This window comes from Copadichromis virginalis, linkage group LG7 (genome assembly GCF_057382275.1).
Source record: "Copadichromis virginalis isolate Kocher_CV1m ecotype Utaka linkage group LG7, C_Virginalis_male_GT1.1, whole genome shotgun sequence".
NCBI classification, from domain to species: domain Eukaryota; kingdom Metazoa; phylum Chordata; class Actinopteri; order Cichliformes; family Cichlidae; genus Copadichromis; species Copadichromis virginalis.
Window position 1 is genome coordinate 16,820,723 of NC_140624.1, and position 25,007 is coordinate 16,845,729.

The window sequence follows — 25,007 nt, forward strand, 5'->3', positions numbered from 1 at the left end:
TTGGGTGGCCATGTTGTAGAAATGCCCGTGCTTACCTTCCTGTTTGGCATTCTAGCAAAAAAAAATTAAAGCTCTTTGGTGCATGATGGAAATGTTGTAAATCAAAGCCGTTTACATGTGAATGCCTGACTAATAAGAACTCAGTAAACAATGTACACGCAATTTGAGGCCAACAGATGCAAATATATATATATATAATATATATTATATTAGGCTATCTCAAGGATTCAATGTGCAGTTAAACGTCTTCACACTGATAGAAGCGGGAGTCTCACTGGTGCAGCCCACTTAAGATCAAAGTGCATGTGCTGTATGTGCCCGATGGTGTAAAATGAGTTTGACATCCCTGGCCTAAAAACTATTATCTACACCATGTCTAAAAAGATGTAACGTTATGCTGACAAACTGTTAAATCGATATATTTGAGGAAGACCTGGAAACCCCAAAGGTATTCTCATGAATCGGTTATAAAATCATTTCTAGCGCGATAACTAGCTATCCAACTATGAGTACATTTATTTATTCATTCATTCATTCATTAAACTTAATATTTCAAAGCTACTTATAAGCTTTAATACTAATACTCCAGTTTTTATTAAAAAGGAAAACCATGTGCTTTCGGAAACACGAGGAAACTTTAAATACTACGTCATAGTTCGCCACCTCGTGCCGTCTCCGTCCAATCAGGGAGCGGACTGAATTTAGCCAGCCCTCCTTCTGCAGAGAAGCTTTTGACGGTGGCATGAGTAAATTTTAATACCGAAAGTATTCCCGGCTATGTCCGCCGCAGAAATGGCTTCTGCGGCTTCAGAAGAAGCACCCGCGCTAAGCGACGAGAAAGACGTACCGACGGTGGCCACAAACAACGGCAATGACGAGGAGAAGGAAAATGGCCTTACCGAACCGGAAACGGAACAGCCAGACGGTAGCCTAGAGCCGAAAATGGAAGCGGTGGAGGCGGAGGTTGGCGAGGAGAAGCCCGCTGCAGATTCAGACAAGGCCGCGAGCGAGGTGGTGTCAGACGACTGTGTTTCTTTGGGCGACAAGGAGGTGACAAATGCTCCCGGAGAGCCAGAGCCAGTAACGGAATCACAGCAGAGCCCGGGAGACGGTCACAGCGAACCTACCGGCGATAGCACGATAAAAGATGCTAAGGAGGAGACGGGAGAGGATAGCCGGAGTTCGGGGACAGACAGCGAGAAAAGCAAAACTGTCAGCGAAGATGGAGATAAAGCCAGCGCTGGTGGTGGGGAGATGGGTGACAAGAGGCGGGCGAGTGTGGAGATATCATCCTCGGATGGTGAACCCTTGAGCCGTATGGACTCAGAGGACAGGTTGGTCGGCGGAATAACTCTTGTAGTGTAGGTGCTGTTGTAGTACCCACCCACCCAAGTAGTGACTGAACGAGTGCAGGATGGCAATCCAGTCTTTGTTTTTTAAAGTTGTCTGTTTTTAGTGTTAAAGTTTAAATCTCACATTTAAAGGTAAGCACAGAGGGCCTTTAACCTCCAGCAGCTGGATGGGAAAAACAACTTTTCAGTGGCTATTCAGATCAGTGTGAAGTGTGGGGATGTATCTAATAAAAGGTTGTTAATGCTGAACTAATCAAATTGTAGCCACTTGAAATTTTAAACCTTATTTGTTTTGCGAGAACACTGCTGACTGTGAGCCCTTTGATGGAAGCACAGCAAATTTGTAATACTATGCTAAGAAGCTATGTGTACCGCACTCATTAAGTTGATTTGGCATGAGTGTTTGTGGCATGCATGGAAAATCCCTTTCAGCCCGAAGGCTTTCAAGCATAGCAAGTATGTAATATCAGCACCTGTTCTTTATGGCTGTGCAAAGCCATCTTTGTTTTATAACTGTGACACTGAATTCCTCCTTGCCCTCTCCTCTTGCTCAGTATCAGCAGTACCTTGATGGAGATGGAGAGCCTAGTATCCAGCGGGCGCTCCACCCCTGCCATGATGAATGGACAGGGTAGTGCCAGCCGCTCTGGAAACAAGTCGATGGCTTACCAGTGTTGCTGGGACCTCTGTCCAGAGTGCTTCAACTCTAGTCCTGATCTGGCAGAGCACATCAGGGGGATTCATGTGGATGGGCAGAGAGGAGGGGTCAGTAGACTGAAAAGTTTTGTAGCCTAGTACACTAGTGCCCCTTTTTGCTCTAGCTCAACACTAACTGCGAAGAGAACCAAATCACAGTAGAGCAATTTTCTGTAATTGGACGACTTTAATTTAAATTTATAGTTGGCCATTTTCACTTCATCGCTTCAACACCCTGGCAAATCTAAAATAAAGGTCATCTGAATCCTTCTTTTGTTAAAGTGAACTGCATAATTCATTTTCTTACTAATTTCTAGTGACATCCAGTATGCCACTGCACACTCATAAAGCACCTTATGTGCCTATAATCTGATTAAAGTGAATGTTAAACTGCTTTTTCACCAAACACTGGATCCTTTTTTTGTAAGCAAAGTAAATAAAATTTTTGTTGCCACTTTTGTAACAAAATTACTTTTTTTTCCTATATCCCATAAATCAATTAATGTAACGTTCATGCAGTTTCACAAGTCATACTGACATCTTCCATCTGTTGGCGGAATTTGAGAAAAGGTTATTGAAAGTTTTATATTTTGTAATTAGTTTTTACTTTTATTTCATTTTGACTTTAGCTTAGTGTCAGTTACCTTCCAGAGTGGATTTTCTTGTTTTAGTTTAGCTTTTGCTGTTTGAAAATCTTTAGTTTTTATTAGTTTCGATGTTAGTTTTAGTCTTTGTAATCGTTTTTTATGTATGGAGGGCATATGTCAGAGGCAAGATTTAGGAAAACCAACAAAGGCGTTGCAATAGAAAAATCTAACTTATTTTAAAGCAGTTGACTCACACTGCAGACGTCAGGCAAGTTGTAATAGCCTTTTTTATCAAACTAACAAATACTAATGATATTTTCTCTATGTTTTCATATTACTTTTAGGTCATTTTCCAAGTTCCCAGTCGTGTGTTTGTTTTAATTTGAAAGTGTAGTTTTAAACCCCAGCCTTAAAAGGCTGATGTTATTTTTTGTCTCGTTGAACTAAAATGTTTCTTACATCTAATTTTCGTTTAGTTTTAGTTAACTATAATAACGTTGGTCTTTAGATAACAGGGAAAGTTAGGTTTAGATCATTTCACACATGATCTTAAAAAGGCCTTTCTTCAGGAGTCTTTATCCTCTGTTCAATATTCTGTTATGAACTATTTTTTCTCTCTGTAATCTCTTTTTATTTTGTCATGCTTGCCTGTCTGTGTTCCTCAGGTTTTTGTGTGTCTGTGGAAGGGTTGCAAGGTGTATAACACGCCATCCACCAGTCAGAGCTGGCTCCAGAGACACATGCTGACCCACAGTGGGGATAAGCCCTTCAAGGTAAAACCATAAATAAACTAAGACTTAATGTCCCGCTCTTCTCTTCATTGTCTCATTATCCTTCATAGTATGGGTAATATCCTGACAGGGCCATATGTTTTTCTTGTTTCTGCTTCTCTGCTGCAGTGTGTAGTTGGTGGCTGCAATGCTAGTTTTGCTTCTCAAGGTGGACTGGCTCGTCACGTACCCAGTCACTTCAATCAGCAGAACTCCTCGAGAATGTCTGGTCAGGCCAAACTCAAGGAGGACTCCCCTTCTAAGGCCGGACTCAACAAAAGGAAGAAGCTCAGGAACAAACGCAGGTGCTCCTTACGTACGTACCTTACAGGCGCACGCACCGATCTTATTCCAAAATGCTTCTCATTGTGCTTTTCTCTCCTTTCTGTGTTGAAAAGGATTACAACCTGAGCACATTTTTGAGGTCGCGCTGTGCTTGTTTTGCTTCTAAACTCCCACATGTCTTTGTTGGAAAAGTGAGAGCTGGACCACACACACAAACACCAACACAAACAGGAACTGCTGCCAGCTAGACAGACACACTTTCCACATGGCAAAGTGCTGCATTTCAGTAGGAAGTGTTTCATGTAAAAGTGTAGTTTCTCAATGCTTGGACAGGTACAGATCACTACCTCGTTGCAGGGTTTGCCTTAAATGGCCTGTTTATGCATTATGCAGGTATTATTTTTAATTTCTACACCTCTGTTTGTCTTAATTCTCTAAACAAGAGGTAGTTTAACAACACATGTACAACATTTTCAGTTTTGTAACCTTGGATACAGATGTGATTTGTGCAGTAGTAAACCACCCATCCACCAAGAGATATTGAGTCTTTAAGAGTCTTTTGTCAGGAGTTTTGCATATTCCAGTCAATTTGTAAATTGTGTATGCTTGCCATTATTACCAACTATTAATATATAAAACATACTTTTCTTAAATGGCAACTAGATTGCAATAATATGGATTAAGAAAATCCAAATCTGAACTGAGACATTTGACCTGTATTCTAATGCAATCGAAGGTAATATTCTGCCGTTCGCACTTTCTGCTGATAGTCACCTACGCATACGTTCGCTGGTCGTGAGTCATACGTGGCAGTGGTTTCTAAGAGTTTAAGGTTTAGCTGAGGGAAAAAAAAATACAGTTACAAAATCCAAAGTTGTGTAATAGTTAATAATTGCCATATTTTCCTTGTTTGGTTGTCAAATCAAGTAAAGGTATGAAAATTTCCTTTCTCCTAAATGTATACTTCTGGTGATTTTTTTCATAATAATGTTTTTCCTTTCAAAGACTGCAGAGCGCTGTGTAAGTATTTTAGAAAACACGATGATGACAACTTCAGATGTTAAGAGGTCAGAGTTTTCTTTCTACTGAATTGTGTCACAGTTATTCAGAGAAACTAAAACAGTCATCTATTGTGTGAGTGCTGTAAAGTGTTCACACTGCATTTTCGCAGGAAATGCAAATTTTTCCAGTTTCATACAGCTTTCAATTGAGAGCTGTCATTTGTTTAACTTGTATGTAGAGCTGGGCGATATGAGATTTTTTTCATATCACGATATGTTTTTTTCATTTCAGGCGATAACGATATCTATCACGATATAAGCCAAATAACTATATTTGTAAGATTTAAATGTGCCGTTGCTCACAAGTAAAATGTGAAATAATCAGCAGCTTGTTTTTATTTAAATATTTATTTCCCATAATAAGTTCAACAGGGTAGATGTACTTAAGGAACATGAGACTTTTTCAGATAAATAAAGGCAAATATTGCAAACTACACAAAAGGCAGCCGCTAAAGCGTTTAAGTTTCAAAATAGAACAAACGAAACAGACTAAATTGTCAATTCCACTTAGAAACAAAATATTAATTCTAAAAATAAATCTTAGTTTGTTTTACAGAAGAACAGACAAAACTGACTAACTTTTGTCAATATCAAATAAACTGAGAACTAAAAGGAAATTCTCAATCTCTCCTTGTTGTATAGCTGAGCTTTTCAAACAGTTTTAACAGTTACTTTAGTCTGACAAAAGCCGAATGACGAATTAGCGCTTCCAGTCAGAGACTGAGGCTACGTCCACACGTACACGGGTATTTTTGAAAACGGAGATTTTCCGTTTTCGTTTTAAAAAAATAATCCCGTCCACACATAAAGGCAGAAATGAAGAAAAACGCTGCTAGGAACATGCCAAAGCAGCAGGTGGCGCTAGATTCCTAACCGTGCAGAAATGTTGGCCAATCAGAAGTCTAGAAGCCTCGGTGGGAAAAAGTAAACAAAGTTGGGGCATAGAAGCAGAACCGAGTCGTATGTGTGGACGGACAGTAACTGTGTGTATATGTAAGCATTTAAACACTGCAGAGAGTAGAATTAACAGTAACAGTATTGTAGAAATTCATTTCACCGAAACAATAATGTGGCGCACAGTGTGACGCATGCACCAGTTTATTGTATTTCCAGACTTGCTTTCGGCACAATTTACAGTGCACGCTACTCTGTTTTTGTCAGACTTGAAATAGCCGAAATACCTTCACACTACGGAACTTCTATGGCTCTTCCGTTCGACAATCTCTCCGGCATTGGAACCATCATCTGTTTTCTCTTCGGTCACGCTCGGTTGATTTTTCTAGTCGGCACACTCATTTCCTCCATTACGCGCTGGCTCCATTACCCGCTGGCTGCTTCCCAAACAAACACACGTGCGGCTTGGCACTTGTGCTGTACGTAACAAGTCACGCGACGTGACGCTGCGGCTGTGATTGGTTCGGCTCTGCGCTACTTAGTTTGGATTGGCTGACCTTTTTTTTTTTATTTTATTTTTTTATTTTAAGAGGACAAGAGCGGCGAGGTCTATCGCGATAGCTTAATTTCTCTATCGAGTAAAAGTTATATCGCGATACATATCGTTATCGTTCTATCGCCCAGCTCTACTTGTATGGGAGCTGTTGTTACAAAAGATTAGTATTTTTCAGCTGTGAGATGATTGGGGGGCCCAAAATTGGACAAATGGTTTTATATAAACGTGTGTGTACATGTTTGGGACTTTGACTTTACTCCTGTTTTCTGCCTCCCCCCACCCCCCACCCCCCACCCTCCAGCGAGACCCCATGACTTCTTTGATGCCCAGACCATGGATGCCATTCGGCACAGAGCCATCTGCCTCAACCTCGCCACCCACATTGAAAGTGTGGGCAATGGCCACAGTGTTGTCTTTCACAGTACGGTATGTGCTTGACTGAATGTCTTGTAGTTTTTCTAGTGTCTTTTTTCCATTTTAATGGGTTTACACACAACGGGGGAGGGGGCGGTTCAGAGAGAGCAGGCTTTCTCCTTTTTTATGCTTTCCTCTTCTTCATGTCCAGCTTTAATTGGCCTCTTGCTGTGTTTGTTAAAGACTGGAAGAGTAGAGAGATTAAATCAAACACGCAGAAAGGGAAATGCATGTAAAATATTACGTTTGTTTTAAAGTTAGACCAGAAACAATTTTGGCTCCCTCTGGTCATATCTAAAACACTCTTTACTTATGTAAAATAAAAAAATAATTTACAGTTAAACTGATTTCCTCAAAATATCCTGATGTCTTAAAAATGTTAGTGCTAAGACTATTAACCACTAGGAATTCATTCACCAGATTGAAACACACTTTTTGGGCACACTGCAGGCCGCATTATTTGGAAAATAAAGCCATTAAAAATGGTTTAAAAATCACTAACAGCACAAAAATGGTAATGGCAAACAAAGGCAATAAGAATAGCTTTTTTGATTTCAGATGCAAATTTGTATGACTGACATTTGCTCATCAGCTATTTGTATGAGAATGAAAAAGCCTGGTGGCTGTCATGGTCATATGTGAGATGGTTTAGAGGTCCAGTTCACAGCTTTGAATTGGCAGAATTAAGGCCTTTGTCCATACGCCTGGCAGTCAAAGCAGAGACAGACTTCATTTTCAGACCTATCAGTATAACTCTCGGATGATACATTAAAAATAAAATAAAAGTCACTCAGTTGTTGTGAAGGGAGAAACGACACATGGAGAACAAACAGTAAATGTGCTTTTTCGCGTTTTTTAGCTGTGCGTTTGCACATAGTTTTGCTTTGGGGATTGACTTGCATTTGGCAGTTAGAGGTACTGCAGTTTTGGCCTTTCAGAGTTAATTTTTTGTGTCTTGGAAGTTGCTACTTTAGATCAGTGTTGGTCAAGTTACTTCCCCAAAAACATAATCCCGTTACTTTACTGATTACTTATTTTCAAAAGTATATATTACTTAGTTACTTTTTAAAAACACGATTTACAACCTGAATAGGTGATAAAGCGATAGATCTTTCAGCCCAATTCTACTTTTTCTGCATAATCCATCATACAAAATGTAATCAAATGGAAAAATGTCTTTTTAAATCTCGTTTTATTAGTTTTAATCTTTTAACTTTATGCATCAAGCAAAAATTTAATTATATGCAACATTCTCTGACTGGAAGAAATTTGTTTAACATTTAAACCTATTTTCTGCACATTCCAGCACATAAAATATTTTGTTTTTTTGTGTGTTTACACTCACTCTTTCAAATAGATGCCAGTAAAACACAGCAGAAAATAAAGTCAAAGACTCAGCGGTCCTGTTGCTCTATTTTCACCTGTAAAGCAGGAGTGGCATAGGCGGAGGTTTACCCTGGTGCAGGTGTGCCGCGGTCAGTTGAAGAATCCGCGAGTTTCTCTGTGAGTTTCCCATTACGTCATTGCACACTCGGTGCTTGCTCGGAAGTTTAGGGGTTTTTTCGCTGTAAAAAGAAGTTTTCTTCCCACGCACGGTGGACGCTAATGTTTTTGTCACTTTTTATGGAATCAAACTCAAAGTAAGGTCAGTACTTCCACGCTTTAAACGCTGCACGCTCATACTCTCTCCCACAATCGATATATGATCCACTGTTGATCTGCACACAGCTGTTGTCACGAATATCGCACTCGCTTACGTCATTGTCATGAGACATTCTCGCAAAAAAATCACGGTCTTAGTAACGCAGCATTCCTACGGGAAAGTAACGGTAATCTAATTACCGTTTTTGCAATAGTAATCCCTTACTTTACTCGTTACTTGACAAAAGTAATGGGATTACAGTAACGTGTTATAAGTTATACACCCTTACTAGTTGGTCTCCGGGTTCTCGCTACTTTTGTATGTTAAAAGTCTATTTCTTATATAATTGGAACAGGACTTGATTTCTCTTGGCTCAAAATAGGCCCTTTGTGAATGAGTGCAAATGTACAGCTGATCAATGTACAGTTAAGGCACTGAGTTGGTTACATAATTTTATAGAAATTTGAGCTTTTTGCTGCCATTTCTAATGATTTGATAAACCAAAAAATCTTTTACTCTATAATGCAGTAAATAAGAAAACAAGGTTGGAACGCTTGTGTGTCAGAGCACCAAGATCAAATAAGATAAAGAATATTTTCAGGAAACACAGCTGAACTTTCCCAAAGTCATTTATCCGAAAGAACACATAAGAAATTAATAACATTTTCAACGATGGTTTAGACCTTCATCATCATAATGAGCAATAAAATTTGAAGCTGACTTTGTCTTCAGCGTCATCTAAATCTTTCGTCTTCCCTTCAGGGACACCAATAAAGCTGCTCGTTTGTAAATTTATGGCACTGTAATGTTACTTTTTGTACATCCCACATTTTTATATATATATATATATTGCAGATTTTTTTTTCCTCTTTGCACTTGAATTGAACCTGTAGCAACAGCCCGAGGCCTGATGTTGTTTTTCTCTAAATCGGGCTTCACAGGAAAGACAATTGGTGTGTTTTATGTGTGCAGCTTTCCCCATTTTGAGCCTTGTGCAGAATACATTATTAATGTGTGGTAAAGTGCCCTTTTCACCTTAAACTGGAGCCACATGTGAGCTCTCATAGGAAGAAAAATCTTTTTTTCTGACAAAAATTCCTTAGATAAATGGATTTTCTGTTAAGAAAACTTAACTGTAGCTGCTATTCTAATGCATTTCCACAAGGGAGCACTCTGACTCCAGTTCAGATTGAGTGATGTGGTGTTCTTCAAAAAGATTGAGGGGGGAGGAGTAAGGATCATCTGCTGCCTAATCCTCTTTTGTTCACATGGTGTACATGAAACACACACAGTCCCACTCCTTTCTCGGCGCAGTCTCTCTTTACATTTGTAAAGCAGCAGTTTTCCTGCCAGTGTCAGTAATTCTGTTTACACTTGTTATCTCCAGGCAGAAATCTATTCTATTTTACCGGCCTGTACCACTCTAGCTATGAAATATTTCCATTTGACATTTTCCCAAAAAGATATAACAATTCTTAAAAGCGTTGTTGTAGAGCATCACCATTGGCTGATCAGAAACGGGAAACAAAATGTCTCCCCTTTGGCCTCTAAATAAAACCAGCCTTTCTGAAAAGGGTTTTAACCACCATGAAAAACACACAGGAGTAAAAGGGTCGTTTAAAAACAGAGCCCGGTTCTGTTAAAATGTTTGTTTCGGTATTAAAAAGGGTATTTTGTACAACACATTTGCAGTTGTCTCAGTGATGACAACAATGATTCATCCAGTGTAATTTTTTGTGATGTTAGTAAATGAGCACACAATAAATCACAAATATGTAAGCGGTACAGTTCAAAGGAAAAACAAACAAATCTGGCCAGTTAGGTGCACATTAGTGTGTACACCCCTAAACTAATACTTTCTTGATGTACCTTTTGATTACTGACAGGGGTGTTTACACTTTTTGTATTCACTGTACCTCTTTAATGCTTGCATGTCAGCTATAGCAACACCCAGCCCTTCATTATTTGTTAGATTTTTTTGTTTGTTTCTTTTTCTGTTTTTTTTTTTTTTTAAGTAAATAATTGATGCATAAAGTGGGTGCAGCTGAGGAGTATTTTTACAGGACTCCTGTTCAGCTCTTTTCTCCTTTGCATTGCCTCTATAAACCTCAACCGGTCAGCTGCAGCAGCCAAGAATTTAAAGACAGGGAGGGAAAATTTGAAGATAAAGCTTGGGAAGAGGTTAAGAGAGGTAACTATTTGGACACAGAGTCAGAAGGAGGAAGAACCAGTCAAGGGAGGGAGAGTAACAGACTTGGAGAGTGAGGACAGGGAACAGGGGTTAAGTGAAGGTTAGGGTCATGGAATCGGAAGGAGATCTTGCCAGTTGGGCATAGATTTTTTTTCTCTGTAATCCCTGAAGGATTGTGGTGACGGGCTGCGATGCTGAGTTAGACCCCTGGCCCCAGTGGACCCTCCCAGGCCTGGGGTTATGGAGCAAAGCCGTGGGGGGTTCTGTGGAGCTTGGCCAATGGGTCTGCTGACCTGTTGGAGCAACTCAGTCATGTTTATGATGGGATATTTTTGCTATTGCACCAATCTGCGTCATCCACAGCTTGACCCCATGACACTAGACAGGCACCCAGTTTTAGCAGGCCTGTCCTCCCCCAGCTGGATTCCTGCAGTTTTCACTGCTTTGTTTTGGAGCCACATTAATATCTGCTGTTCACTCCCTAAGTCCTCCTGCTCTCTCTCCCTCCCATTCTTTTACTTCCCCCTCTCTTACCGTCCTCCCCTGGGTTTATAGAGGATTAAGATCTGTCCCTTAAAGCACAGACCATCATCATCAGACCACTCAGCTCACAAATCACTTCATGCTGCTTAAACACAAGCCCACTTCTTTACATACATGTTCATGGCCCTTTCAAGTGTAGGCTTGGCTTGTGATTATTAACCTGGTGCTACAAGGTGCCTGAGGGCATAAGTTAGCAGCTATGCATTTTTAAATAAAAAAGCAGTAAAGCAGCTGGTTGGTGCACTGAGTCTTACCCGCGGGGCTTAAGACACTCAAGTAGGGCTCACTCCAGCTAGCACAGGAGTTTGACTCTCGTATACAAGCCCTGCTGTTGTCTCTGAGAAACTGTTCCTCTCCATGTGAACTGACGAAGCTGGAGAGCTAGCAGATAAAGGAAGAGGGAGATAAGCAAGAACAAATGAGATACAGTGCTTATTTATGAGATGTGACTAATAGTCTGAAAGGAGTTTTTACATCTTCTGAGGACTAAGTTAGAAAGTTGGAAGAGGCACATCTGAGAGCATTTTAAGTAGAATCCAGTTAGCAAAGAGGTGCAAGTCTGTTTTGATTGTTTGTTTTTGCTTGAGTGAGATATAATATCGGTAGGGAAATGTACTGGGGCAGCACGGTGGCACGGTGGTTAGCACTGTTGCCGCACAGCAAGAAGGTCCTGAGTTCAATTCCAACATCAGGCCGGGGTCTTTCTGTGTGGAGTTTGCATGTTCTCCCCGTGTTTGCGTGGGTTCCCTCCGGGTACTCCGGCTTCCTCCCACCGTCCAAAGACATGCACTTAGTGGGGATAGGTTAATTGGATAACCCAAATTGTCACTAGGTGTGAATGTGCGAATGAAAGTGAGTGCGAATGGTTGTCTGTCCCTGTATGTTGGCCCTGCGACAGACTGGCGACCTGTCCAGGGTGTACCCCGCCTCTCGCCCTATGACAGCTGGGATAGGCTCCAGCGCCCCCCGCGACCCTGAAAAAGGATAAGCGGAAGCGAATGGATGGATGGGATGGATGGAAATGTACTGTATCACTTTCTCCTATAATATATAAACAGGTGCTCCAGACTTTTTCCTCTAATTTGAATTGTCAGAAACTGCTAACTACGTGGGGTCATTGGGGTGGCTGGAGCCTATCCCAGCTGTCACATTCTGAACCGGTCAGCAGTCCAACAGAGACAAAACGCAGAGCGACAGATAACCACATGCTCTCACAGCCACACCTGCAGTTAATTTTAGATCGGGACTTAACCTTTCATGCAAGTTTTTGGGAGGAGAGACCCCCGCTGGTACAGGGAAGACTAGCAAACTCCAAAACCAGTGCTTTGTGAATAATAATGAATATTTGAAAGTGACTTAAACTGGCAGTTATCTCACGGCTGTTTGCAGCTGTGACATTTGCAGACTTCCTGATTTATATCACTGTATGTCACATTTCAGTGTATCACACTGTATCACTGTGATACCATTTAGAACTGCCTGTTATCACGGGCAGTGTATCGAGATACGATCAGATGGTAAGTAACTCTTTTAATTCCCCAAGCTATTAATCAATCACCCTGTTTTAGGTGCTTTGATATCCCTCCTTGTGTTTGTCAAGACTTGTGTGTCTGCACACTGTATTGCAGACAAAGGGAACATGGTTGATCTGCCAACTTGGCTGCTGTTTGCAAAGCGTCTAGCAGACAAATGTTAAGGCACAAGTCCAGAAACAACAAAATTAATCTCACCTAACCTAGCCTAAATAGTCCTCGTTTCATTTTTTTGTTTTGCTTATTTTAAAGTTAATCAGTTTATTACAGGTCATGTTTGTGTCCTCCTTGCTTTCCTCAAAACATCACAAAGGTGGAGGAAGATGAAAATACATAATTTGTCAGATTATCCATCAATTAGCTGTATCTGTTTATCATTGAGGTTAGTGGGATCTCAGATAAATAAAACAGATTGAAGCTACTTAAAACACAAAAATCATGCGTTTTGTGAAATGCAGGAGCCGTTGTAAGAGGAGGAGAGCGAGTCTTGCCTCTGTCTCTGTGTCTTGTCTCAGTGGAGCCTGCTCCTTCCTGTCCTCAAACCAGTTTCCATCAATGCCAGAGCTAGTCCCTGGAGTCACAAAAATAATCTCAAAAATTCATGTGCGTAAGAGAAGTTCTTCACATGTGAGCTCATTCACAATCCTAAAAACAGACCCCCTCAAAAAAAAGGCAATTGACGCAAGAGGTTATATCTGTGGCTATTTTTGCCTCTCCTGGTTATTTTTCTTGCTTTTCTTTTCCCTACTGACAATATTTGTGAATTCCACACCAGTTTTACTATAAACCAACACAGCATGAAAGATGAAATGCTATGCATGAAAAGGGCTAGATAGGGAGGAAGTCTTGTATAGTCTCAACTGTATTTTCAAAGAAGAAAAGCCTTGAAGTTTGTAGCTGCAGTGGCTGTGCAAAAGGTTTGTATTGAAACCAGAAACCAAAGCAAAAATGAACACATGTTTGTGATGCAAACATTCCTCTGTAGGAGTTGGTCTCCGCTAAACGCATTCCTGCCTAACGTGTTGAAGCTTTCGGTTGCGACATAACCCGCAACAGGAGCAGTGACTTTGTGACGATGGAAATGTCTCATGTGCTTTATCTTCTGTCTGAATTAGTTTCTTGGTCTTGCAGTGTGTTGCGGGGCATAGAGCACCCTGAAAATAGAAATCTCACTGAGCTCTCACATGCATTATTAAGACCGGCTGATGATTACACTAACAAGCAAAATGAGCACTGAATCACTTGGTAGGATGTTTGAAGCATGTAACCGTATTATTCATTAGAGAGGTGAGGCCAGAAATAAGACGCATCTTTGAAGCCTTTTCTCCACAGATGCGAGAGAATGCTGCAATACAGACTAAACCCGATACGTCTGTGCTCATGTAAAGCAGCAAAAGGGGCTTGAAATGTAAAGGTTAACAGCCATTTGGGTTAAATTATATTCCTGTGTAAATACTTTGTTCTGAATCTTCCTTGCTGAAGCCAGCTTAATATTTTGTTTTGTTTTGTTCCTCCCATGATTGTCTGTGTAGGTGCTAGCCAAAAGGAAAGAGGGGTCTGGCAAGGTCAAGGTTCTTCTGCATTGGACACCTGAGGACATGTGAGTAAAACTTTTCCTACATGTTATTATAGATCTGCATGAGCATTTGCCTTATATTAAATAATATACAGGGTGTAAGCTTTCGATTTCATAGTGCTTTAGTTCCTTAGCTGTTCACTGGCAATGATCGAAACACATACCGTTAGAAAGGAGGGATTTGTGAATTTCATGTGGTTGCCAGTATGTAGTATAACGACTGCAGTGTCTCCAGGGATGGGTTTGACTATCGTATGGATATATGCCACGAGTCTGGAGGGAGACACATTTTGTAAGCTTTATATTTAGATATGTATTTTAAAATTTACTGCAGGCTTCTATGTCCATTACTTTCAAAAATATATCCTTTTGAAATGGGATGCTTGTTTTTGATAGACTGTGTATAAGCCAAAAAATAAGTGCCAGCATGTTTTAAAGATGTTTTGGCAGGCCTCCTCTGACTTCTAAATTGTGAGACTATTCATGCTTCAGGGGCGTCTGTATGAACCATCTTGGGTTTTGAACTGAAACTGAACCTGACACTTACATGTCTGCCTTGTAAACGGGACAGTCTTTAAGTTGTTGTAGTAACCTTGTCGTGCAAATACTTCTGGGTCTGACTACGAGATGAACTTATTCACTAGTTTAACCCCACTGAGAAGGAGAAGACGTGCACTCTGACATTTGTTAATAATTAATGTGGAATGTTAAAAAGTAATATACTTTATTTCTATAGGACCTTGCAAAACTCAAGTTACAAGGTGCTTGGGGGTAATGGTCTGCACTGATATAGTCCCATTTATCCTTGTTTCTCATTCGCACACTTGCACACTAATGGTGGCAGCGCAGCCATGCTCACCTACCATCTGATTTGGTGTCTTGTCCAAGGGCAGGTTTGCAGCATACTTTACCACCTCAGCCATGGCCACACAATAATAATAATTTATACTAATATTTGTAAGCCATAATATGTAAATGTAACCAGTGTACAACAAGGCAGCTCAACACCTCTTGTACAAACCTCCACATCTGTAACAATCCAAAGACTGAACCACTTGTACAAAATTTACCTCTTTGAGCTGTAGCAGTTTGTACGAGTATGTGTCATCCAGCTGCACATGCAGCGATCTGGGCTTCCTTCATGTCGGGGCTTGTTATAAATCTTCCTTACTTGGCTGAATGAATGGATAAACTTGTACTAAGCCCACTGAGACTTGGACCGTTCTGCACAGTCATCACCCGTTTAAATGCCTTTTGCCAGCTTAGCCTTCCTGGGCTCAGTCCACTGGAGGTGAACATTGGAAGCAAAAAGAGAGAGAGCTTCACAGAACTCTGTGATTGTCAGTAGGGCTTTTGCTCACGGGTAGATCCAACCAAACTCCCAACTCTCCCACACTCCTATTAAAGGTTTTGACTGAAAGGCATCTGAAAATGATCAGAATGCCGACTGAGAAAGAGAACAAGGATGACTAGAGATAAGCGGGAAAGAACTAGAGAAACAGAGAAGGAAGGGGAGCGAGAACAAGGTCAGTGGTGGCAAAGAAATAGTTTGAAAACAAAGGGACCTGGCAAAGACGGGAGTACTGGCACAAGTTTGCAAATTCAGCTGTCTGCTAAAAGCTTCCAGTGAACAGACTGTAGAAAAATCTTTATTCTCTGATGTTTCTGCAGTCCATCCTCCTCTTCTTTCCTTTTCCCATCTCCGATCCACCTCTACAGCCTTCTGCTTTCCATGCATGTGGGAGTTTAATCTAATGTGGGGAGAAATAATAAGGGAGTGGGGAAAGGAAGAGAGAGATGAAGTTTGGTGATTAGGAAACATTTCTCAAATTAATTCCAAACAGAGAGACAAAGATTGAGATTGATGCTGAGACCCCAAAGACAGATGCAGGCAGAATAGATGAGGAAAAGAATAGGAGGGAGAGAGATGGGAGGAAAGTGAGAAATAGGAGTGGGAGCAAAATGGCTGTGGGAGTGAGAAATGTGAGGAAGAGGCAGAATGAAATCAGAGGGAATGAATGATAGGGAGGGGATTTAACAGAAAGATGGAAGGCAAGAATGAGACGCCTTGGTTCATGCAGAAGAAGGCAGTGGTAGTACTGAGTCATACATTTGCCTTGGGCCAGAGGAGTGCTTGGGTCATTAATATGGATAATTATCCCATTACGGAGGGGGGTTACAGTAATGTCTTAAGCCGTGTGGTTGTGAGGGTGGCTTGAGTACCTCTAAACAGATGAAAGTTGACCAGGGGACCGAACTAAGTTTGCTTGTACAACATTTGCGAGGCTGTCTTTTCTATTAAGTTTAGAGGTGACTATTTTGCCACCTCTTGTTGGATAAAGTTCTTTAGTCTGTCAGGCTTTCTTCTTACAGAGGCACATTTTTTAGTTTACATTGATTTTCGGGGCACATTTACCGGTTTGTAAAACAATAAATCTATGATTTCAGACAAGAAGCTTTTCATCCATAGCCAAGAACCTGTGCCAGGTCTCGTTAACTAGCAAGAGAAGTAAGAAAAGAACACTTGATCTCATTCGGCCTCGTTCACTAATACATGCATAGAAATGTTCTTACCCTGCACAAGAAATGAAAGCTCATGAAAAACTACCCTTGGATTTATTAGACTTGCACACTGACCACTGTAGTCTTACCGCCACACATATGTTTGTGAGTTCAGAATAATTTTAAGTCAGTCTGGCCTTATTTCTCTTTTTAAGAAAGCATATTTACCTTGAGGAGAAGTGGAGAAAGTGGTGAGGATGTTGTAAGAACGAAGTATGCTTTCTCCCAGCTAAAAACTGGAAGAGAAGACAAGTTGGAAGTCAGAAAAGGCGCAAAGTGTTTCCATGGGAGTGACAATGAGGTCAAAACAAAGTGAACTGACGGAGGTGCCTGATATCTTTTCCACTGACAGGCTCATTGTGGGTCTCGGGGGGAGTTTTGACACTAAGGTAATACGAAATACAGACTAATAGACCAAAAGAAAAAGAAACCTGGTAGAGAGAAAAGAGCAGCAGATCAGCCCGAAATGAGAAACACTCAACAATGAGTGAAAAACATGTTATCACATCTGTGGGATAGTGCAAGGAATTAGACTGTAAGTGATGACATCACTTATAGGATGAAAAAAGTCACAGCACACACTGCCTAGTTTGTGAGGAACTGTAAATGATGATAAAGCAGACAAAGTGTCGAAAGTCACTCCATCATCATTTGTCCTACACACATCTGAGGCGGCTCTAAATGTGTAATTTGGTAGAATACCCTAAGGATAAGGAAGAATGTAAGCATATAGGCTGCAATGTGCATGTGTGCACATATGTTTCTCAGCCACTGAGTCAATGATTAGCTGTGTGAATGTGGGAAGTCATGTTTATTAATGCTCAAGCTAACCATTCACTGTGTGACTGACACTCATTAACTCCATTTGGATTAATGAGTAACTGATTAACATGAGCCATTATGAACTGAGATTTACCAGCAGTTCACTGAGGAGGAAAAGGGGGATGGGAGGGCTGGGAGAGAGAGCGAGAGAACCATAATTGGAGTCTAATCTTTGATGGATGGGTGAGTGGATTCCCCTGCACGCTGTTGATTGCTTTTGAATAACTAACACTAGAATACACAGTCACTGACAATGAACACCTCCAGCCACCGAATCTGTCCTGCACATAGTTATGAAAAAACTAGACGGAGCTTATATTTCCCAACATGGATTTATCTCTTAAATGTTTGTTATGTTTTTTTCCCCAAATTCAAATTTTTTTTATTGCTTTGTTTACTTTTAGGCAGCTGCCATACAAGCTAGTGGAGATCTAACAAAAAAGCAACAGTTTCCAAAAGAAGCACCTTTAATATTTATTCTAGTCACTTAAGCAGAAACAGTTTTATAAAAAGGAAAAAAAAAAGGGGGGGGGGGGGGGTATTCACTGTGTAGAAAAGAAAAAAAGTGTAAAATTAGATTTTCTTTTTTTTCCCCTGCTCTGTTTTCAGTCTGCCCCGGGGAACTTTGTCACAAGTTTGCAAGAGTAAGCATGCAGAATTGTCTCTAAATGTACTAAAGATCAATGTAGCTTTGATCTATGATGTCTGACTACATTTTGAAAGCGCACTGGGGGTATTGTCTGGTGGGTCTCTGACCAGTTACTTCTGCACCATAAATTTTGACACGAGGCAAAAGAATTAATGCATAAACCTGCATCACTGCTATTTCTAAGTTTGCTTGTGAAACTCGAGCTGCTAATTTGATCTGATAGGAAGAAAAAGACCGTGTCAAGAACATCCACTTCCTTCCACGCATTCTGTCTGTAGTAGACATGTATGTAAGCCCCCCCCCCCTCTCCTCTCAAAAAAAAGAGAATAAATTTATTTTTACTTTAGGAAAAATTAGTGTGAATGTCCATTTGATGTAACCTATGCTCTATTTACTATGAATGGGTTTTTCCTGGCTGAGAGTAGAGTAGGTGTGACTTGACTCCTTGGCAGTAAGCATAATAGAGTGAAGGAGGAGGTTATTCTTTGAGCATTTATCATGTTGATTACATTTTTTTTTTTTTAATTGTTAAACTGATTTTGGTTAGCACTGTTGCTATTTTTACCAACTAGGTCTTGGGTTTGAATCTGTGGTGTAAACCTGACTAAGCAAGGAGTAACGTGATCTCTGGGAAGACAAAACGCATCTAAAATCTCAGAATTTCAGAAGTTTGAATTCGTTTTTAAGAATATATAAAAGTATATTGTATTTTAAATAGAACCGTTCCTAAAGTATTGTGGTGTAAAATCGTAATAGGAAGTTGGGGTGCCGATGAGGTGTAGCCTCTCTTTAGGCTGCAGTGAGTTTTATAGTCAATGAACCGGCTTTCTGAGCCTCCTGTTCTTTGTAGTTTATCAGGACACTTCATATAAAGCCATTTAATATTTTACCAATCTGATTATACTCTTTAGTGGTTTATGATAAACCTTTTGCTTCTGTCACCACTGGGAGCTTCAAGGCCTGGAGCCAGCCATCAATTCAGGGTTGAAGACGAGCTTCACTCTGGCAGGCGTTCCCCAGTAGCTTTCTCAACAGAGGGCCTCCCGCACAATATACATTTCTGGCTCATAAAGACGCGAGGCAAATAACCTTCCCAATTCTCCTCCTGAAAATAAAACAAATCCATTTGTCTTTATTTGGTTTATGTGACTGAATGGGGTTTTTCGATCTTTTAGGGCTTTGAAAATGTGCACGTGTGTTTGTGAATGATATGAGCACTTTGGGAGTGTTTGTGTGTGTGTATTTTCGACACGTGCAACATGCTGCCCCCACTCCCCCCAGTGCAGCCTTCTTATGCATTTCCCAGACACAAGGATATAATAAGTCATCAGTACCACAGCGCACTTACTGTGAGATGTTTACATGTGTAAGTACGAGCACACACACACACACACACAGGTGTTTACTGCATTTTTAACACTCCGCAGGTCCACCTCTGTCATTTGAGGTTTGCTTTGGAGAACGACACTAACTCAAGAGTAATCCAAACTGTAAAGCTGCTTTGAAGGGGGCTGTTTCTTGTCGTATCTCTGCCTCTTCTCAGCTTCCTCTTTCTTCTCTCCCCACCATTAAAGGGGATAGAGGGACTTTGTGCACTGCAGAATCAAAAAGGAAAACAACTTAGCATCACACTTCTTTACTTTTTTCAAACTTAAAAAACAACAACAACCAAACAGACAGCATATGCCCTTATCATTTGCATGAGCAAGCTATGTTTTTGCATGATTTAGGGTATTTTGTAGTCCTTTGCAACCACACACTTGAGCAAAAGCATATATATACATTATGCAGCTAGCAGCACCTTCCAGGCACTTAAACATACCATAAAAGGGTTTTTGCAACCACTGAAGTGAATCATTTTACTTTAATGTGTGCCATCCCTGCCTCCACTGCCACTTCATTTTGCTTTCCCTCCTTCCATACTTTCCTGTCCTTCATTTGTCAGTTTTGCATTATATTTTCTCTCTTTAGTTCTTCACCTCTACCTTCAACTCTGCAACATCTGAAGCGATACCTGCACACCATAATCCTGAATGGGCTGACTAGGCATGTGAATGAATGATTTGGCTTGGTGACTGCATGCTTGCCTAGCAGCCGCCTGGTGTGTGTGTGTGTGTGTGTGTGGTGTGTGTGTGTGTGTGTCTGTCTCTGGGGGCTCCTGTGATGACGCACATAGTGACGGGGGAACGCTGGGGGTGGAGACGGGGAGGTGGGGGCTGTAGGAAGGAGGGGAAGCGCAGCAGACTTGCTAAGCTCTTTGTTTCTTTCTTTTGCACCTCAACTTGCCACGCCATTACTCGGCACACTCCCATACTGTGGGTGCAGTAAGGTGCTACTGCTCAGTTCAGCATTTAATATAACACACTCTCTAATTGAATTTTAAGGGGGAATATAATCAGTCTGTTGTCATTGTACTTCTAAGCCAGTTTTTCCATTTTGTAGTAAAATTTGCAAAAGAAATCACTGACACATACGATCTGATCATGCAAATGAGAGGAAGGTACACTTTTTCCACCCTTTGTGTGTGCTAGTCTGGTCACTTGTGCACGTATGTCTGTTTCTGTGGTTTGGTTCCTTATAGAAACATACCTAGTCTTCAGAGATAGGTGTTAACGTGTTCATTTGACTCACTGAGGCTACATCTTTCCCACCCTGCTCCGTTCGACCCTACTCCCACTCCGTCCTCGGTATCCTCATCTTCGTCTTGTAACCTTGAAATCTGACCACATGTCCTCTTTCTGCATGTGTGTGCTGTCTCGCAGACTGCCTGACGTGTGGGTGAATGAAACAGAGCGATCTCAGCTGAAGACTAAAGTGGTGCACTTATCCCAGTTGCCACAGGACACAGCCATGCTATTAGATCCCAACATCTATCGGTGAGTGTGTGACAATGCCAGTGACCTTTTTGTTTGCATGCATGCATGTCTGAATGCACAATGGCACAGTGCTGCAGATCGGTGTTTTACTGCAGTCAAATACATGGGTAAATATTACCTAATTAAAATGACACTTGTGTGTTTAAGGTTTTTGCCTGCACAGCTATGTGTATGTGAGAATTTCTGCAAGTAGGTCTGTCAGGTTGTTTGTGTCCATGTGCTTTACCATTCTTCCAGCAGGTGGCACCAACTCATGATTTTAGCAGATTGGATTCAACAACCTGATACAGAGAAAACACGTTTTGTGTTCCTTGTAAGGCGAAAAACATTATCTGTTGTGCAGGCTGGTCAGAGAGGTCAGCTTTTGGTTAAAGTACAGATGCATTTTTCTGTTACTTGCATATATGCAGATTGCATTTTACTGAGCAACTGATAAATTCATAAAATGAATAATAAGTTGTTAGTGTTGCTCTCCACATGACCCTGTTTTTTTTTTTTTTTTTATTTCTTTTGATTTTTTTTAAAAAATGGAACTTGTCACAATACAGTTTTAATACAGGAAAAAGTAATTTCCTGCTGTTGTGCAAATGCAACTCAGTGGACCACGTTTTCTGTCTTCAAGTGCACCACACACCACTAAACATTAGCTATGATATTATTTGAATCCTGCACAGCTCTTCTAGACTTGCACTCGTCACTGACATGAGAAAACAAGGGTAACTTTATGGCACCCCATAAAAGTCTGAAAATGAATCCTGAAAGAGGAACAATGTGCCTAAAATAACAAAGTGGTCATCTTACCAGAGATATATGGCACACAAGTGTGCTAATCAGCACACAGGCTGGCTGATTTTAATTAGAGGTGAAGGCTCAGTAACTGCAGAGGCTGCTGCTGGACTCTGGTTTCATAGTTGAATATAACCGTCAGCACCTAGCCAATTTATGTCAAGGTTGTCCTCGTGCATGAAATCCCAAAACAAATGTTGTAGCTGCTGCTTATGGCAGCAGATATTATTTGTTTGGACTCCTGTTCATGTATATGAGATGGAATAAAAGACCGTCATAGTGGCAGTGCTTCCGTGATGAAATGTATCCGCCTGAAATCAGCTCAAGCACACGAAGATTCTCTTGAAAAAGTGTCTTGATGCATGCTAAATCGTCCAGGTAAGGATACCCCACAGAGTTGAGTCTGTTCATCTGGACGTAGTGTTTTCTATCTACAACGTTTCTCCCACTAAAAACGCTACGTGCAGATGAACAGACTCAACTCTGTGGGATGTCCTAAAAATGTTTCTTTCTTTTCAGAGCACTTCCTCAAAAGCGTCTGAAGCGCAGGTAAGCTGAACATGTTCAACATCGAGGTGTTTGTGAAGTATAAATAAAATCATTTTAAAAAATGGATTTTAGTCACTCTCTACTATATACAAAGGCATGTATGTTGGTTCAAAGCCAACTAGTAGTCATGTTAATCAATTACAGCAGGTACACAAGTAACTTGAATAGGCTATTAATGTGAACCTGAGCTACAAACGAACAGTACAGGACTTAAAGGAGCAACTGGATAACAATATATTTTATGTAGTTTACTTACTACAGCATCATTAATACACACACACACACACACACACACACACTGTTTATACGAATTATTTTAGTGAAGTATTTAAAGTGGGAGCTTTGTGGAAGTTTGCAGCAGCAACAATGTTTTCAGTGACGTGCAAAAAGTCTCAAGACACGCTTAAAACATATATGCGTGAATCATTAAAGTCACATCAGACTCTTGTGTGAAGATGAGTGCATGGTTTTTGAAGTTCACCGTGGTGTTGGTGCGTGTATGCAGATAAGACAGAACTGCTGCCTCATTCTTGCTCGCCACCTCGGCTGTTAAATACACATATGCAGTTGAAATGTCTTTTTTCTTCCCGCTGTGACGTAGATCAAATGATGCACTGACGATAATGTTTGTGCGTCTGCAGTGTTGCTACCCGTGGCTGTGACTTCCCTGTAGTGAAATATCATTACAGAGGATTACTTATCGCCCACAGCTCGGCAGTTCCTGTGTAGCATGAAGCCAGTTAACTGAGAAACAGGCCATTTTGAAGCCACAGCCTTTGGCAATTGTTAGCCTCATTCAAACATTAGCTCTTATTTGGACTTTGTTTATTATTCCATTAATTGACCGCAGTAGTGAAGTACATCCAAAAAAGGAAAAAAAAAATGCACTAAAAGCTCTTAATGTAAAGAAGTCAGCTCAGTGTCTGAACACCGAGGATAGATCCAGTTTTTTCTTACTGAAATCTCTTTGCTGGCAGATTAAAAACTCGAGTCTCCATCTCTGTTTCTCTCCTGTCTTTGTGCTCAGCCTGTAAGGAGTCATCTTTGGACTTGATGCTTAAGTTGAAGTTCCTGTATGGGACGCTCTTCATCCGTCTCTGCTGAATGGGGGGAGTGACATGGCGATAAAAGGAAACAGGCTTTTCTGCAGTTCTCCTTTTCCCTCTCCAGCTTTGTATATAAAATGATTGTTGTAGCCAAGTGTGATGTCAAATGGGACTGAAATTTTTTAAAACCTTTGTGTTTAACAGAAAATGAAATGAATGTTGTTGTTTTTTTTTAAACAAGAACCAAACATATTAACTCCAAGTAGTGTAAAAAAAACTGCAACAAAAAACCTGTTTTGTGCAAGCTTGTCAGATAACACAGCATCATTTTATAGCTGTTTTGTGTAAAATATTTATCCAGATTTGTAACTTATTTTTATACCTTGAAAATACTGGTGTACTGTGGATTTCTGTGAAGGTTTTGAATAGAACCGTATTTACTGTGATAATATATGTAAGCTGTCACCTGTAGGGATACTTGGAGATTTTCTAGTTGTAATTACGTTGTACGTGACGTAAGTCTTAACAAATTATCCTATTTATAGTTACTGAATGCAGTACTGTTAACTATGTGTGCGACGGTGAAGAGTGAGGCTGTGCCGGTCGTCAGACAGTTCAAATGGTGTCTGGAGCAATAGGGACACTACAGTGTAGCTCTTAATCTCACCCAATCTGTAGACAGCGTGCCAGAAAATAAAAGGCAGGCATGTAAAATGTTTAAATTGCAGCAACTAACGCGGCCTCCTCTTCCACAAGTAACACGAACTGTATGTATCATAGTTGTTAAATGTTCATTGATTAACATTACCGCTATTTAAGCACTCAAGAAATATTGGTGTTTTCTACGTAATGTTTGAAATTAACTATTGTGTTTGTAATAAAATTGGGGAAATGATGTTAATGAATTGAACTTGTATCTGTAATGATCCAAATGGCTACATTGGCAATGGCGCAATCCACTGTTGCGTGGCTGTAGTGGAGTGTAAGTTCTTTAAGGGTGTGCTGGAGGGATTGGCTTTACTTGGCATCCATTAGCAGAACAGCTTTGGGAGCATGCTGTGGAGAAGCTAATGACTGGGCTGGCAGAGCAGGGCCACTGCCAGCCTCAAATGTTGGTGAACATGCCTGCAGAGAAAACAGAGTTCAGGGAGAGGTCTGCTACAGTGTGGCTGTCCTGCTCGTCAATATTTCATGCACTGGTCACACATACAAAATTCTTTTGGACTCCAGTGCCTGAAACAGTGTGGCTGAAGGTTTGCTTTTGTGAGCGTTTCTAATATCTGCAATGGTCTGTTGAAGCTTATAGAAATGTTTATGGCAAATGATAATAATGTAATGTTCTAATAATGTAGGCAACTCTGTGTCAGCATGAAATCTTCATAGTCCCACTGCTGGACCAGTTTACATTTTTGGTACTAATATGTGAACCTTTTGATACGGAAATAAATAAATGTTTGTTTTGTTTCTTTGTGGGTCCTTGGATCAAATTTTTAATTTTGTTCACTCAAATATTCTGGTCATTTTTAGCTATTCGAGTGTTTAGAAAAACAGTTTCTTCTGTGTGTTCTTAGAGTCAGTATTTTTGTGGTTTTGCCTCTGTGCAGATCAAACAATATGT

At 40.6% G+C, this 25,007-nt stretch overlaps 1 protein-coding gene across 2 annotated transcripts; it reads left to right on the top strand.

Annotated features, from left to right (window-relative positions):
• The first annotated feature begins 668 nt into the window (after window positions 1–668).
• On the top strand, window positions 669–24,220 carry LOC146704809 (zinc finger protein aebp2-like). 2 transcript variants are annotated; one of them, XM_085462197.1, is made up of 9 exons: window positions 669–1,334; window positions 1,907–2,117; window positions 3,301–3,408; window positions 3,535–3,721; window positions 6,503–6,627; window positions 14,056–14,123; window positions 20,895–21,008; window positions 22,314–22,343; window positions 23,371–24,220. In XM_085462197.1, the coding sequence occupies exons 1-9, from the start codon at window positions 778–780 to the stop codon at window positions 23,375–23,377; spliced, it is 1,407 nt and encodes a 468-aa protein (XP_085318323.1). In that variant the 5' UTR covers window positions 669–777; the 3' UTR covers window positions 23,378–24,220. The 2 variants fall into 2 exon arrangements, with proteins under 2 accessions (XP_085318323.1, XP_085318324.1); XM_085462198.1 differs by lacking the exon at window positions 22,314–22,343.
• Window positions 24,221–25,007: the final 787 nt, after the last annotated feature.